This window comes from Salmo trutta, chromosome 5, assembly GCF_901001165.1.
Source record: "Salmo trutta chromosome 5, fSalTru1.1, whole genome shotgun sequence".
NCBI lineage: Eukaryota > Metazoa > Chordata > Actinopteri > Salmoniformes > Salmonidae > Salmo > Salmo trutta.
Genome location: NC_042961.1, coordinates 57,034,354 through 57,052,511, shown reverse-complemented (window position 1 = coordinate 57,052,511; position 18,158 = coordinate 57,034,354). Strand labels below are relative to the sequence as shown.

The 18,158-nt window shown below is 40.3% G+C and overlaps 1 protein-coding gene across 4 annotated transcripts in view; it reads right to left on the bottom strand.

The window, feature by feature from the left end:
- Positions 1 to 16,840, bottom strand: part of LOC115194631 (CD99 antigen-like protein 2) — a 28,423-nt gene extending 11,583 nt beyond the window's left edge. For 2 of the 4 annotated variants that reach the window (XM_029754481.1, XM_029754484.1), the window contains exons 1-4: positions 16,530 to 16,840; positions 7,429 to 7,491; positions 4,160 to 4,198; positions 2,302 to 2,376 (exon numbers count right to left, since the gene is read on the bottom strand). In XM_029754481.1, coding sequence (XP_029610341.1) covers positions 2,302 to 2,376; positions 4,160 to 4,198; positions 7,429 to 7,491; positions 16,530 to 16,587 — 235 coding nt within the window. In that variant the 5' untranslated portion in view covers positions 16,588 to 16,840. The remainder of the gene's footprint in view (positions 1 to 2,301; positions 2,377 to 4,159; positions 4,199 to 7,428; positions 7,492 to 16,529) is intronic. The other 2 variants (XM_029754482.1, XM_029754483.1) reach the window with 2 other exon arrangements.
- Between the last annotated feature and the right edge of the window lie 1,318 nt (positions 16,841 to 18,158).

Below are 18,158 nucleotides of genomic sequence, written 5' to 3'. Positions count from 1 at the left end.
GCTAGTAGTAGTATATAGTAGCAGTCTTAGTATGGTAGTTAGTAGTAGTATATAGTAGCAGTCTTAGTATGGTAGCTAGTAATAGTAGCAGTATTAGTATGGTAGTTAGTAGTAGTATATAGTAGCAGTCTAGAATGTTAGCTAGTAGTAGTATATAGTAGCAGTATTAGTATGGTAGCTAGTAGTAGTATATAGTAGCAGTATTAGTATGGTAGCTAGTAGTAGTATATAGTAGCAGTCTAGAATGTTAGCTAGTAGTAGTATATAGTAGCAGTATTAGTATGGTAGCTGGTAGTAGTATATAGTAGCAGTATTAGTATGGTAGTAATAGTAGCAGTATTAGTATGGTAGTTAGAAGTAGTATATAGTAGCAGTCTTAGTATGATAGCTAGTGGTAGTACAGTTGAAGTCGGAAGTTTACATACACTCAGGTTTAAGTCATTAAAACTTATTTTCAACCACTCCACACATTTCTTGTTAACAAACTATAGTTTTGGCAAGTCAGTTAGGACATCTACTTTGTGCATGACACAAGTCATTTTTCCAACAATTGTTTACAGACAGATTATTTCACTGTATCACAATTCCAGTGGGTCAGAAGTTTACATACACTAAGTTGACTGTGCCTTCAAACAGCTTGGAAAATTCTAGAAAATGGTGTCATGGCTTTAGAAGCTTCTGATAAGCTAATTGACATCATTTGAGTCAATTGGAGGTGTACCTGTGGATGTATTTCAAGGCCTACCTTCAAACTCCATGCCTCTTTGCTTGACATCATGAGAAAATCAAAAGAAATCAGCCAAGACCTCAGAAAAAATTGTAGCACTCCACATTGTAGCACTCAAAAAATTGTCGCACTCCACAAGTCTGGTACATCCTTGGGAGCAATTTCCAAATGCCTGAAGGTAGCACGTTCATCAGTACAAACAATAGTACGCAAGTATAAACACCATGGGACCATGCAGCCGTCATACCACTCAGGAAGGAGACGCGTTCTGTCTCCTAGAGATGAACATACTTTGGTGCGAAAAGTGCAAATCAATCCCAGAACAACAGCAAAGGACCTTGTGAAGATGCTGGAGGAAACAGGTACAAAAGTATATATATCCACAGTAAAACGAGTCCTATATCGACATAAGCTGAAAGGCCGCTCAGCAAGGAAGAAGCCACTGCTCCAAAACCGTCATAAAAAAGCCAGACTACAGTTTGCAAATGCACATGGGGACAAAGATAATACTTTTTGGAGAAATGTCCTCTGGTCTGATTAAACAAAAATAGAACTGTTTGGCCATAATGACCATCGTTATGTTTGGAGGAAAAAGGGGGAGGCTTGCAAGCCGAAGAACACCATCCCAACCTTGAAGCACAGGGGTGGCAGAATCATGCTGTGGGGGTGTTTTGCTGCAGGAGGCAGGAAAATGATGTAGATATATTGAAGCAACATCTCAAGACATCAGTCAGGAAGATAAAGCTTGGTCGCAAATGGGTCTTCCAAATGGACAATGACTCCAAGCAAACTTCCAAAGTTGTGGAAAAATGGCTTAAGGAAACCAAAGTCAAGTGGCCATCACAAAGCCCTGACCTCAATCCTATAGAAAATTTGTAGGCAGAACGTGTGCGAGCAAGGAGGCCTACAAACCTGACTCAAGTACACCAGCTCTGTCAGGAGGAATGGGCCAAAATTCACCCAACTTATTGTGGGAAGCTTGTGGAAGGATACCCAAAACGTTTGACCCAAGTTAAACAATTTAAAAGGCAATGCTACCAAATATTAATTGAGTGTATGTAAACTTCTGACCCACTGGGAATGTAATGAAAGAAATAAAAGCTGAAATAAATAATTCTCTCTACTATTATTCTGACATTTCACATTCTTAAAATAAAGTGGTGATCCTAACTGACCTAAGACAGGGAATTTTTACTTGGATTAAATGTCAGGAATTGTGAAAAACTGAGTGTCATTGTATTTGGCTAAGGTGTATGTAAACTTCCGACTTCAACTGAATATAGTTGCAGTCTTCGTATGGTAGTTAGTAGTAGTATATTGGAGCAGTCTTAGTATGTTAGCTAGTAGTAGTATATAGTAACAGTCCTAGTATGTTAGCTAGTAGTATGTAGTAGCAGACATAACTGTAGTAAGTAGGCATTTCTCCATTGACTTGTTAAGTGTGAAGGGTCTGATTAGAAAGCTTGTATGTTATGGTGGTTTCTTCCCTCATGTGTCCTCTGGTTTGGGCTTGAGCAGGGCCTTGGTGGCTCTGTGGCTTTAGGAGGACCCTTATGGGGTGTGTGTGATCTTACATGGCTTGGGCTTGTGTGGCGGGGTTTTGGTGGCTGGGGCTTTAGGAGGAGCCTTGGTGGGGGTGATCTTCTCATCTTCTCCAAAGAACGCACATGAGGAACGTCATCACAACGGCACATGAGGAACGTCATCACAACGGCTGAGGTCAGTACAGTCAAACCAGGGTTAGATTCAATCCAGACCGAGGGATATCCGCGTTATAGTGCGATTGACATTGAAAGGCAATGTTCCCGCATTCGCGGAGACAGCGTTTGCGGGTAAACGCTGCATATGTCGGCTCAATCGGAAGTTACCTTTAAAGGTCATGAACAGTCAAACAGTCAATGTTTTTTATTAAATTGGATGATATTTTATTATTTTGTTACATTTCCCAGCAAGAAAACCAACTCAATATTAAGAAGGTGTTCTTAATGTTTTGTACACTCAGTGTATGTTTCCCCTTTCATCTGTATCTGGTGTTAGCTAGTTACTGGCTAGCTAGGTCTTCATCTGTGTCTGGTGTTAGCTAGTTACTGGCTAGCTAGGTCTTCATCTGTGTCTGGTGTTAGCTAGTTACTGGCTAGCTAGGTCTTCATCTGTATCTGGTGTTAGCTAGTTACTGGCTAGCTAGGTCTTCATCTGTGTCTGGTGTTAGCTAGTTACTGGCTAGCTAGGTCTTCATCTGTGTCTGGTGTTAGCTAGTTACTGGCTAGCTAGGTCTTCATCTGTATCTGGTGTTAGCTAGTTACTGGCTAGCTAGGTCTTCAGCTAGCATGGAACAACACATCCATCAGCACTGCTGTGAACAGCATCACAAGAGACATGCCAAACAGGAAATGTATAAATAAAATTGACATTGATCAAATATTATGAAATAATATAAGCTCCCCACCCACTCAGCCTGTCTTTTAAAACTTCCTGCTAGTTTTTCTCAGATTTTGAGCATTTCTATCCAAAACAAATATTATGGGTGATATTTTATTCACTCAAAAGACAATTTTACATGGAAATCAGAATGATTGTCCGAGACCTTTAAAATGTCAAGCACACTATAAGGCAGATCTTCCACGGTCCGGATTGAATCTAGGCCATAACATTTTATTTATTTTCATTTTATTCATTTAACCTTTATTTAACTAAGCAAGTCAGTTAAGAACAAATTCTTATTTACAATGACGGCCTACCCCGGACGACGCTGGGTCAATTGTGCGCCGCCCTATGGGACACCCAATCACGGCCGGTTGTGATACAGCCTGGAATCTAACCAGGGTCTGTAGTGACACCTCTAGCACTGAGATGCAATGCCTTAGACCACTGCACCAATGCCTAATACCTGCTTAGGAGAGGAGTATGATTTACCAGCTTTGTGCTTAAGCATGTGGTAAGTAGGCCTATAGTGCATAGCTACAGCATAGAATAAAAAGTAAGCCTAGACACAGTCTCTGAATTATGCTGATTAAAAGGGGAAATCCAAGGCACCAGTGGAGAATGGCTCATAATAATGTCCAGAGCAGAGCAAATGGAATGGCATCAAATACCTGAAAACCATGTGTTTGATGTATCTGATACCATTCCACCTATTCCGCTCCAGTCATTACCATGAGCCCGTCCTCCCCAATTAAGGTGCCACCAGCCTCCTGTGGCTTGTACTAACGTTAGAACCTTAGATATAATCAATAATAGAAAATACACTACATCTTTATTAGTAGTCTTTCATGTGGTCAATACCTGATTAAATACCTGCCAGTTTAATAGATGTAAATAAATGAGGACCCTTGTGCTTACTCATGTGAGCACAGTCGCTACAGCACAGGCAGATATAATCAATAGCAGAGAAAGTCTATATTCAGATGGATCTGTGAATCTGGGATCGTTTACCTGCTCCTGCCCCTTCTACTGGTTTGGGGGTGGCTGCTGCTGAGAGAAGAGAAGACAATGAGAGAAGAAGAGAAGAGAACAAGAAAAGAACAGAAGAGAACAGAAGAAGATTAGAGATGAATAGAAGAGAAGAACAGAAGAGAACAATGTCATCATACAGAATGTAGCTACATCAATACACAGTCAAAATTATGATATTAATTCATATAAAACATCCAGTCAGACAGTGCATTAAAGCTACAATCAGCAATTTGTACCTCAATTTAGATTTTTTTTTTTGTAAATGAACGACTTCATAGCCAGCGCATATTGTTAGAAAAATGTCATACAGAATATAGCTACATCAACACAGTCAGAATTGTACCTAAATTAGTAGTCAGAAGGCTTCATACTCAGGAACCAGAAATACATTTACATCATTTAGCAGACGCTCTTATCCAGAGCGACTTACAAATTGGTGCATTCACCTTATGATATCCAGTGGAACAACCACTTTACAATAGTACATCTATATCTTTGTTGGGGGGGAGGGTAGAAGGATTACTTAATCCTATCCCAGGTATTCCTTAAAGAGGTGGGGTTGTCAGATAATAGTATACAGTGCCTTCAGAAAGTATTCACACCCCTTGACTTTTTCCACATTTTGTAGTGTTACAAAGTGGGATTGAAATGGATTTAATTGTACTTTTTTTGTCAACAATCTACACAAAATACTCTTATGTGAAAGTGGAAAAACAATTATAACATTTGTAAAATATTTATGAAAAATAAAACACTAATATATCTTGATTATATAAATATTCACCCCCGAGTCAATGAATGTTAGAATCAACTTTCGAAGCAATTACAGCTGTAAGAGCTTTGCACATCTGGATTGTATAATATTTGCACATTATTATTTTTTTCATTCTTCAAGCTCTGTCAAGTTGGTTGTTGATCATTGTTAGACAGCCAGAGTCTTGCCATAGATTTTCAAGCTAATTTAAGTCAAAACTGTAACTAGGCCACTCAGGGACATTCAATGTCGTCTTGGTAAGCAACTCCACTGTATATTTGGCCTTGTGTTTTAGGTTATTGTCCTGCTAAAAGATGAATTTGTCTCCCAGTGTCTGTTGGGAAGCAGACTGAAGTTTTTCTCTAGGATTTTGCCTGTGCTTAGCTCTATTCCATTTATTTTGATCATAGAAAACTCCCTAGTCCTTACCGATGACAAGCATACCCATAACATGATGCAGCCACCACCATGCTTGAAAATATGAAGAGTGGTACTCAGTGACGTGTTGGATTTTCCCCAAACAAAATTCTTTGTATTCAGGGCATATATGATATTTTTTGCAGTTTTACTTGAGTACCTTATTGTAATCATGATGCATATTTTGGAATATTTTTATTCTGTACAGGCTTCCTTCTTTTCACTCTGTCAATTAGGTTAGTATTGTGGAGTAACTACAATGTTGTTAATCCACCCTCAGTTATCTCCTATCAGAGGCATTCAACTTTGTAAGTGTTTTAAAGTCACCATTGGCCTCACGGTGAAATCCCTGAGTGGTTTCCTTCCTCTCCAGCAAAAGAGTTAGGAAGGACACCTGTATCTTTGGCTGCGGTTCAAACTCATAAAGAAAGACACACCCTCGTCCACTTAGCCTCGCCTTGTGCCCTTGCGGGAATCCCGCGGTCCAAATGATTAGCCAAGCAAAGGAAGTTTGCAACGTAAGCCCCTCAGCCCTCGTTTTTAGTCGGCCTTGCGAGTGTACAATTATGTTCATTCCAGGGCCTGAAACTCCCCATAACTCGCGACGATTGTACATCCGCTAAGAAAAGTCAGACAAAACTTAAAAACAACATCAATGGAGAAGTCAACATATAAGTGTAAGTAAAAACAAATGCAAATAAGTTCAAAATTGTGCTACTAATGCGCATGATGGCACAAACACGTCTCGCAAAAAGTAAATATGTTTCTTTTGGAAATTGTAGAAATAAAATAAAAATTCCTTCTTCAGAAGTTCCAGCTAGGCAGGCTAACGTTAGTTAGCTAATTCATTTGTTATCTATCATACAGTAGGCAGGCTAACGTTAGTTAGCTAATTCATTTACTAGCTATCATACAGTAGATATTTATAAAGTTAATATAAGTAGACATGCACTCATAACTGACTGTAGCGCATATAAAGCACCCACAAGCTACCGGTGGCTGAAAACACAATCATCACGGGATGAACGAATGACAGATTTCCGGCCAAGGGTGGTCCATTTAAAAATCATTCCTTCCTTCCTCACCCCTTGCCCTGCAAGTGTATACTTGTCAGACGTCATGATACGTTAACAGAAGTGTCCACTTTGAGGGCTGAGGGGATAGGGTGTGTGTTTTAACTGTTTGGACTGCAGCCTTTGTAGTGACTGGGTGTATTGATACATCTTCCAAAGTGTAATTAATAACTTCACCATGCTCAAAGGGATATTCAATGTCTACCTTTTTGTTTTTACCCATCTACCAATAGGTTTTATTTATTAGGGATCCCCATTAGCCAACGTCTTACTGAGGTATGAAACATAATGGAAAAGATAGACCAAAAAAAATCCTAACAATTTACATACATTTAAAAACATTAACATTTACTGTGTGTGTGTGCATCTATCAGTTACACATATGTCAGTACATACACACAACAAGTAGGTCACATGGGGGAGTTTTTTGAAACCAGGTTTGCTGTTCACTTGCGCTATATAAGATGGAAGGGAGTTCCATGCACTTTTTATTGAGGCATTGGAAGACCTCCCTGGTCTTTGTGGTTGAGTCTGTGTTTGAAAGTCAGTGCTTGACTGAGGGACCTTACAGATAATTGTATGTGTGGGGTACAGAGATGAGGTTGTCATTCATAAATCATGTTAAACACTATTATTGCACACAGAGTGAGTCCATGCAACTTATGTGACTTGACTCAAGACATTTCCGCTTTTCATTCATGTAAACATTTCTAAAAACACAATTCCACTTTGACATCACGGGGTATTGTGTGCAGGCCAGTAACAAAAAAATAGCAATTTAATCCATTTTAAATTCAGGCTGTAAAAATGTGGAAAAAGTCAAGGGGTGTGAATACTTTCTGAAGGCACTGTACATGAATCGATCGACCATGAATTCATGGTATTGATGTATGATTTCATAGACATAAAGCATGAATCCAGACTGTATTGTAGATACTGCAGTAGTAAATCTGAAGTCTATGAATATTGTGTATTTTACAGTCAGACTATCTTTCTGTACTTACGTGCTATAGAGACATCATCGAAGGCATCAGACAGGTCAAAGCTATCTGAATTCTGGGACAGAGCTGAAGAGAGGGGGGGCAAGAAGAAGACAGGGAATGAGGCAGGGAGAGAAACAGGGAGGAGTTGAGGGTTTTTACACAATGCAGTGCAGAGAAAAGGACAGGAACTTTGCTCTAGTCAGTCCACGTTAGTGGTCAACCGATTAATCGGAATGGCCGATTTCAAGTTTTCATAACAATCGGTAATCGGTATTTTTGGACACCGATTGTGACCGATTTTTTTTAGTTTTTACACCTTTATTTAACTAGGCAAGTCAGTTAAGAACACATTCTTATTTTCAATGACGGCCTAGGAACAGTGGGTTAACTGCCTTGTTCAGGGGCAGAACGACAGATTTTTACCTTGTCAGCTCAGGGATTCGTTTTTGCAACCTCCCGGTTACTAGTCCAACGCTCTAACCACCTGCCTTACACTGCACTCCACGAGGAGACTGCGTGGCAGGCTGACTACCTGCTACGCGAGGGCAGCAAGAAGCCAAGGTAAGTTGCTAGCTAGCATTAAACTTATCTTATAAAAAACTATCAATCTTAACATAATCACTAGTTAACTACACATGGTTGATGATATTACTAGTTTATCTAGCGTGTCCTGCGTTGCATATAATCGATGCAGTGCCTGTTAATTTATCATCGAATCACAGCCTACTTCGCCAAACGGGTGATGATTTAACAAGCGCATTCGCGAAAAAAGCCCTGTCGTTGCACCAATGTGTACCTAACCATAAACATCAATGCCTTTCTTTAAAATCAATACACAAGTATATATTTTTACACCTGCATATTTAGTTAATATTGCCTGCTAACATGAATTTCTTATAACTATGGAAATTGTGTCACTTCTCTTGCATTCCGTGCAAGCAGTCAGGGTATATGCAGCAGTTTGGGCCGCCTGGCTCGTTGCGAACTCGTTGCGAGTCCATTTATTCCTAACAAAGAACGTAATTAATTTGCCAGAATTGTACATAATTATGACATAACATTGAAGGTTGTACAATGTAACAGCAATATTTAGACTTAGGGATGCCATCCATTAGATAAAATACGGAATGGTTCAGTATTTCACTGAAAGAATAAACGTTTTGTTTTCTAAATGATAGTTTCCGGATTCGACCATATTAATGACCAAAGGCTCGTATTTCTTTGTGTTATGTTATAATTAAGTCTATGATTTGATATTTGATAGAGCAGTCTGACTGAGCGATGGTAGGCAGCAGCAGGCTCGTAAGCATTCATTCAAACAGCACTTTTGTGCGTTTGCCAGCAGCTCTTCGCTGTGCTTCAAGAATTGAGCTGTTTATGACTTCAAGGCTATCAACTCCCGAGATTAGGCTGGTGTAACCGATGTGAAATGGCTAGCTAGTTAGCGGGGTGCGCGCTAATAGCGTTTCAAACGTCGCTCGCTCTGAGACTTGGAGTAGTTGTTCCCATTGCTCTGTATGGGTAACGCTGCTTCGAGGGTGGCTGTTGTTGATGTGTTCCTGGTTCGAGCCCAGGTAGGGGCGATGAGAGGGACGGAAGCTATACTGTTACACTGGCAATACTAAAGTGCCTATAAGAACATCCAATAGTCAAAGGTATATGAAATACAAATCGTATAGAGAGAAATAGACCTATAATTCCTATAACTACAACATAAAACTTCTTACCTGAGAATATTGAAGACTTATGTTAAAAGGAACCACCAGCTTTCATATGTTCTCATGTTCTGAACAAGGAACTTAAACGTTAGCTTTTTTACATGGCACATATTGCACATTTAGCTTCTTCTCCAACACTTTGTTTTTGCATTATTTAAACCAAATTGAACATGATTCATTATTTATTTGAGGCTAAATTGAATTTATTGATGTATTATATTAAGTTAAAATAAGTGTTCATTCAGTATTGTTGTAATTGTCATTATTACATTTTTTTTTTTAAATTTGTTTATTAATCCGAGATTATGCAGCTGTAAGAGAAATGTGGACTAGAGGTCAAACCGATTATCATTTTTCAACGCCGATACCGATTATTGGAGGACCAAAAAAAGCTGATACTGATTAATCGGCCGATTCTTTTTAAAACATTTGTAAAAAGGCGTTGAAAAATGATAATCGGTTTGACCTCTAGTCCACATTTCTCTTACAGCTGCATAATCTCGGATGTAGGTATCTACTTCCATACTACATTCTATCTGGAATACACACACTAATGGTGCATCCGTTTATCAAAGAGCTGTGCAGTAGCGTTATGCACAGCTCTTCGATTTGCAGTGCGGTCAACCAGACCTGGGTTCAAATACTATTTGAAATCATGTGAAATGCTGTAGCCGAGCTCGCCTGACGGAACCATCTGGCCATAGGTCTGCTGCCAATCAACCCTTCCTCATTCCTTTCCATGATCAACATTCCAGTGTAGTGACGAACGCGGGTGGTTTCTGTCATATCTAGATGGCAACAAAGACTCCTTGCATTTCTCAAACACATGGAACAGAAGAGCTATTGTGTCGTCCATACAGCAACACACACACACACACACACACACGTCTCTTTTTCAAGTTTCTCCTCACAATTAGTGATAATCATAGATTTAAAGACCTATAAGGGGTATTTCTCCTTCCAATGAAATAATTCAGCCTCATCATTATGTAGATAAAACCTGCGTACTCTCATTATCATTATGTAGATAAAACCTGCGTACTCTCATTATCATTATGTAGATAAAACCTGCGTACTCTCATTATCATTATGTAGATAAAACCTGCGTACTCTCATTATCATTATGTAGATAAAACCTGCGTACTCTCATTATCATTATGTAGATAAAACCTGCGTACTCTCATTATCATTATGTAGATAAAACCTGCGTACTCTCATTATCATTATGTAGATAAAACCTGCGTACTCTCATTATCATTATGTAGATAAAACCTGCGTACTCTCATTATCATTATGTAGATAAAACCTGCGTACTCTCATTATCATTATGTAGATAAAACCTGCGTACTCTCATTATCATTATGTAGATAAAACCTGCGTACTCTCATTATCATTATGTAGATAAAACCTGCGAACTCTCATTATCATTATGTAGATAAAACCTGCGTACTCTCATTATCATTATGTAGATAAAACCTGCGTACTCTCATTATCATTATGTAGATAAAACCTGCGTACTCTCATTATCATTATGTAGATAAAACCTGCGTACTCTCATTATCATTATGTAGATAAAACCTGCGTACTCTCATTATCATTATGTAGATAAAACCTGCGTACTCTCATTATCATTATGTAGATAAAACCTCGTAGTGTCATTACAAGGCCAGTTTAGAATCCTCCTTCACCCCCCCTCCCCTGATAAGACAAATCAATGATCTGTTTAGGATTAGAGGAGCAGCTTTTGATCATCATCATTATGTATCAGACCCCCCCCCATCTAAATAGTCAGAACAATGGCATGTATCAGACCCCCCCCATCTAAATAGTCAGAACAATGACATGTATCAGACCCCCCCCATCTAAATAGTCAGAACAATGACATGTATCAGACCCCCCCCATCTAAATAGTCAGAACAATGACATGTATCAGACCCCCCCATCTAAATAGTCAAAACAATGACATGTATCAGACCCCCCCATCTAAATAGTCAAAACAATGACATGTATCAGACCCCCCCATCTAAATAGTCAAAACAATGACATGTATCAGACCCCCCCATCTAAATAGTCAGAACAATGACTACCATTTCAGGAGTTTGCTTGTGAAATTCACGTCAGTCTAAGGCAGCATCCTGTGTCTAATGTTAGCGCCAAGGGTCAGAGAGCAGCATTCTACACCTGTCTGAGAAAGGAGCAATCCCAGCGCACACTGAAGGGTCAACATCGGCAAAGGGGAAGTAGGCACAGATAGGGCTGTTTTGGTGACCGTAATACCGCCACTCCGGCGGTCACGAGTCATGAAGGCATCAAATTCCATGTGACAGTTTAGTCACTTAGGTTTCTCCAAGCTGTGATGCTGCTGGTCATTAGTAACCTACCAAACTTGCTAACTGCCTGGTACTCAGCACTCTATTGTCCATCTAATCACTCTGACATCAATGCAAATGTCATCGGAAATCTACCACTTCATGAGAGCTCATGTTGAGCAACATTTCTATAGGCTATGAAATGCTTTAGAACAGAGTGATGGCCTCTTAACAGCAGGATCCAATCAGATTTCTATAGGCCAGGCCCATATTATTTATTTATCAACTATCTATAGGCCAGGCCCATACTATTTATTTATCAACTATCTATAGGCCAGGCCCATACTATTTATTTATCAACTATCTATAGGCCAGGCCCATACTATTTATTTATCAACTATCTATAGGCCAGGCCCATACTATTTATTTCTCAACTATCTATAGGCTAGGCCTATACTATTTATTTCTCAACTATCTATAGGCCAGGCCCATACTATTTATTTCTCAACTTCCCCAATATTTAGCAAATATTAAGCACTTTGCTTGTCTTTACAACAGGAGTATATCCTACCTGGCTGGCAATGATAATGAACCACATGAAAAGTGTCCTCCATTTGCTATCTAAGTGCGTAGATGACATGCATTTCCCCCCTGCTTCGAGACAGGGTTATGATAATGGTCCATTCTAAATCAAAAAAAATTTAACACATATATTATTTAGTATATGTAAAGACAAGATTAAATCAAGAATAGTCTGATGGGTGACAATATTATCACATGTGAATTATATATTTTATCACTTGTGAATGATGCCCAGTTTAAGGCAAAAAACAATGCATTTTTGTTCTTCTAGTCATAGTCACCCAGCTCATGTAGCCTAGCCCATAGGCCAATATGTTGTGATATGTTGATCACACAACTAAAGTGGCCAAATAACTTTTTTAAATGAAGCACATTAATCCGCATTACAAGGGGTGTAGAGCCTAACTGGCATACATAAGCAGCGGGTGAGTTTCATAATAAAATGCACCTTTTATAATAAAAGCATTACATGCATAATGTCATTTGCGGTCACATTTGATAATGGTGTTTTCCTGCTAATGGAACGTTTACGCTTATAGTCTGCTGCCATGTGTGCATTTCTGTTCTTATAATGTGAAAAGGCCTAATAGTTTATCAACATTTTCAGCTAAACATTCTGATCTGTTGCGTCAGCCACATTGCGTAAAACCTTTTTTTTACTGCTAGTGGTTGTATTCATTTGGGATCTATCGCATCCCACAACTGTCCCAGAATATGTTTGGAATATTTATTTCTCTAGGATAAGTCAACTTTTGTACTATGGAGGATAGTAGATTGACATAGGCTAGTGCTTTTGCGGTTCGTTAGGCCTACTCATCTTGTTGATGAGTAGACAGTTAATCCATTATTTTCAACATGCACCTCAGAATTGGATAAGGACGCGCAGTAGCATCCCCGATGTGTCTGTCGTCACTTGTAGCCTGTGAGAAAGACCAGATCACGTGATGGAGAGCCATGGGAGTGAGAGGTGCTTCGGAGCCCGCAGCACTCTGGGAGAAGGGCGCAATGCAGCACTCTGGGCCAAGGGCACAACGGCCACTTAGTGTGCATTACGGCATTTTTTTGTGTGCGTTACGGCCACACAAAGGGGATGCCGCCGACGTTGTCATTTGCTTGTCAAATTGTGAATGAGAGACTGATGAAGTGTGTACAGCCTGCGCAAAAATCTAAGCAGAGCATGTGCCTTTCAAGCCACTTTTTTCAAATCATCATTAGTCACATCATGCAACCTTACAATATATTAAAAATCAAAAGATATAGCCCAACGTTTGTAGAACAACTAAGGTTACATTAATAACTCTAAATTAAGCATATAGGAGTACCTATTTCTTTGTTAAACGCTCAACACATTTATAGCCGCATGTGCGCTCTCCCTCAAATTGTTTTGGAGAAAATATCCTTTCTATTTTATTCAGCTTTGTTCAATTGTATTCTTCATACTATAAAATAATGCCATGGAATTCTAAGCAAATCTTGTCTGCTAAATGAACTAGTGTCGCCCACAGCCATATGGCATAGCCAGATCAGGACCTAACATAAGGACAACTCAGAGTATGCTACTCTGTTATTCTGAAATAGGCTACATTTTCTTCATATCATGCTTCTTTAGACCTGTCTAAAATAAATCATGGATTTATTGGGATGGTGTAGGCTATATTACATTGATTTTGGTCTGCATCAATTGCTTGTAGGCTATGTGTGGAAGCCAGGAGATGGTAAACGCGTTTATGCTAATTAACCTGTTAGGGCTAGGGGGCAGTATTTACACGGCCGGATAAAAAAACGTACCCGATTTAATCTGGTTACTACTCCTGCCCAGTAACTAGAATATGCATATAATTATTGGCTTTGGATAGAAAACACCCTAAAGTTTCTAAAACTGTTTGAATGGTGTCTGTGAGTTTAACAGAACTCATATGGCAGGCAAAAACCTGAGAAGGTTTCATGCAGGAAGTGGCCTGTCTGACAAGGAGTCGTTCTTCTTGTCTCTGTTCATTGAAGAGTGGGGATCTTAGCTGTAACGTGACACTTCCTACGGCTTCCATAGGCTCTCAAGAGCCCGGGAAAAAGCTGAACGATGACGAGGCAGCCCCAGGCTGAAACACATAATCGCCTTTGCCAAGTGGCCGATAAGAGGACAAAGGAATTAGGCGCGTGCCCGAGTCTACCCCGTGCTGTATTTTCTTTCGGCTGTTTACCTAATTGCAGATTCCCGGTCGGAATATTATCGCTTTTTTACGAGAAAAATGGCATAAAAATTGATTTTAAACAGCGGTTGACATGCTTCGAAGTACGGTAATGAAATATTTAGAAATCTTTTGTCACGAAATGCGCCGTGCGCATGACCGTTATTTATCATTGGGATAGTGTCTTTCACCGGACATATTTTCGGACATATCGAGTGCATAGAGGAGTTCTGTATCTATAATTCTTAAAATAATTATGCTTTTTGTGAACGTTTATCGTGAGTAATTTAGTAAATTGTTAGTAAATTCATCGGAAGTTTGCGGGGGGTATGCTAGTTCTGAACGTCACATGCTAATGTAAAAAGCTGGTTTTTGATATAAATATGAACTTGATTGAACAAAACATGAATGTATTGTATAACATAATGTCCTAGGTGTGTCATCTGATGAAGATCAAAGGTTAGTGCTGCATTTAGCTGTCTTCTGGGTTTTTGTGACATATGCTAGCTTGAAAAATGGGTGTCTGATTATTTCTGACTGGGTACTCTGCTGACATAATCTAATGTTTTGCTTTCGTTGTAAAGCCTTTTTGAAATCGGACAGTGTGGTTAGATTAACGAGAGTCTTGTCTTTAAATAGCTGTAAAATAGTCATATGTTTGAGAAATTGAAGTAATAGCATTTCTAAGGTATTTGAAAATCGCGCCACAGGATTCAACTGGCTGTTACGTAGGTGGGACGATTTCGTCCCGCCTGCCCTAGAGAGGTTAACGGTTAATTACCGTGAGACCGACAGTTATTTGCTTGACAGTCACCGGCTGATGAAATGTCATGACCACCACAGCCCTAGTCACAGCTCCTTCTAACACACACACAGATACACACTCCTGTCCTCTCCAAGCCCACTGTGAGACATGGCTGTGTTGTGAAGGTGTTGCAGGCTAGCCAGGGCCACCACCACACCCTTGTCAATGCACCCAGCCTGTCCCCATGCACCCACGTTGGCATCTTCGCTTCTTCCCTCCCCTACACAATACAGAATATAGGGGAAACAGCCCTTTGTCTCTCTGTCACATGATGGCCCCAGAACCAACCATGTGACTTCTGATCACCAGTGAGTGAGGTTTTTCTTTTCCACATGTATAGATCTTACTTTTAACTCATTACTTTCTACACCAAAGGAGTAAATTAGCTAGATATAATTCATCATGTCAATATTGAATTCCCAATATGAACAGTCATCTCTATAGAGACTGCATAGACGGTTCCTGCATGGATCCTCAGCTGAATAAATAATCGAACTCCTCTGTTCAATGACTGGGGACTGATCTCATTACACTTCATTAAGGGTGTGGCAGGGTGTAATATAACCCAGAAGCTTGCATCCCCTTTCCCAAAGAAAAGACTGCAGCTGAGGCTTCACCCCTCTTCTTCCCTCCCACTCCCCATCCTTATCTGCCCTCTCCCCTCCTTTTTCTCCCTCTTTCCCTCATTTTCCTGCCTTTACCCCCTGCCCCTCCCTCTCTCCCCCTTCCTTTCCCTCCCTCTCTACCCCCCTCATATCCTCCCTCCTCCCTCCGTTCATCGACCTATTATTATTATAATATCTGTCTCTGCTGTAGGATGCATGTCTGCTACCATGATGTCCTAGTAGTCTGGTCCTGTGTGGCTCAGTTGGTAGCGCACTGGCGACGCCAGGGTTGTGGGTCCGATTCCCATGGGGGACTATTATGAACGAAAGTATGAAAATGAATGCACTCACTACTGTAAAATCGCTCGTCTGCTAAAATGTACAAATAAACTAGCTGCACTGATATATGACTAGACTGCATGGACACTAGCATCTCAGGGAACGTTTTCTATGTCCCACACTTCTATATATAAAGTTTGGTCTGGTATCGTTAGAATTCACATCAGTAGGCTAAATGTGTGATAGAAAGAGATCCATTTAAATGGTGGAATCGAACATGTGGTACATCAGTTCGCAGACTGGCTGGTCAATATGACAAGGTTCAAACGTGACACATGTAGGCTAGGCTACTTATTGGCATGACTGGGTTATGTAGTTAAACTAAAACATAAGTATTACCGCGACGTGTTATTATGTAGACGTAATAGGTATCCATTGTAATCGATGCAGCGGCTTGCTGCCGCAAGTGTACCGTTATTCGGTGTAGAATAAAGAAATACCGCTAAAAACACACACACAATAGACCGAGGAAACAAAAAAAACGGATGAACTCGGCAATGGCGTGAACAGCAACAAAGAAGAAAGAGACAGAGAGGCCTTTGAATTGAATTGAGAGAGGGGTTGGGCAAAACGCTTACCTTTCACAGTTAGCAGCGAAAGCACTAGAAAGAGCGACCACGCCGAACATTTCTTCATGTTTGAGATGTGTCGTTCCGGCGTTGTATCGAGAGATAAAATAACGTTACACTGTAACGATAAATCGATTTATCTTCTTCTCACGCTGCCTGCTTGCAACAAGTAGCGAATTTTGGGGCGTTGAGCCGCTTGAAAGCCTATTTTGATCCTAAAAAAATCTTTGTTTGGCGGCGCCTGTGCGACAGCGGCGAACAGTTGGCTGCAACTGAACGGAGAGTATGCAGTGAGAATGAGAGTAGTGCGCTATGCGCAAGTGGAGGAACGAGAGAGCGGTCGGTAGGCGCAGCAGGTACAGCGAGAATCACATTACAGTGGCGGTGTAGGGCGGTCCTCTCCATTTTTACACAGACAGACAGGCAGGCAGACAGGCAGGCAGACAGACAGACAGACAGACAGACAGACAGACAGACAGACAGACAGAATGGTGATGATTTAAATAGTTATTTCCCATTCCATAATCTCTATGATGAATAATACGGTCGTACCATATTGGCCTCTAGGCTTTAAAGGGTGTGTAATACAATGCATGATGTAGAAGTTCAACATACATTTTAGTAATTTAGCTGACGCTGGTATCAAGAGCAATTAGGGTCAAGTGCCTTGCTCATGGGCACATAGACCGATTTTTTCACCTAGATGGCTCGTGGATTCAAACCAGCAACCTTTCGGTTATTGTCCCAATGCTCTTAATCGCTAGGCTACCTGCCACCCCATTACAATTACCCTACAGCTACAGACTACAGCTGCTTAGCCAGAGGCGTTGGGTGAGGAGGAGGGGATAACCTCAGAGGCCTCAAAGACATAATGACCTTCAGTTGGCTGTTGTAGCTTATTCGGGCAAGAGGTAGCCATACTAGAACCAACATTGAAATCAGAATGAAATAAGGTTGAAGTGGGAAGTTTACATACACCTTAGCCAAATACATTTAAACTCAGTTTTTCACAATTCCTGACGTTTAATATTAGTAAAAATTCCCTGTCTTAGGTCAGTTAGGATCACCACTTTATTTTAAGAATGTGAAATGTCAGAATAATAGTAGAGAGAATGATTTATTTCAGCTTTTATTTCTTTCATCACATTCCCAGTGGGTCAGAAGTTTACATACACTCAATTAGTATGCGGTATCATTGCCTTTAAATTGTTTAACTTGGGTCAAACGTTTTGGGTAGCCTTCCACAAGCTTCCCACAATAAATTGGGTGAATTTTGGCCCATTCCTCCTGACAGAGCTGGTGTATCTGAGTCAGGTCTGTAAGGCCTTGCTCGCACAAGCTTTTTCAGTTCTGCCTACACATTTTCTATAGGATTGAGGTCAGGGCTTTGTGATGGCCACTCCAATACCTTGACTTTGTTGTCCTTAAGCAATTTTGCCACAACTTTGGAAGTATGCTTGGAGTCATTGTCCATTTGGAAGACCCATTTGCGACCAAGCTTTATCTTCCTGACGGATGTATTGAGATGTTGCTTCAATATATCTACATAATTTTGCACCAGTCCCTCCTGCAGAAAAACACCCCCACAACATGATGCTGCCACCCCCATGCTTCACGGTTGGGATGGTGTTCTTCAGC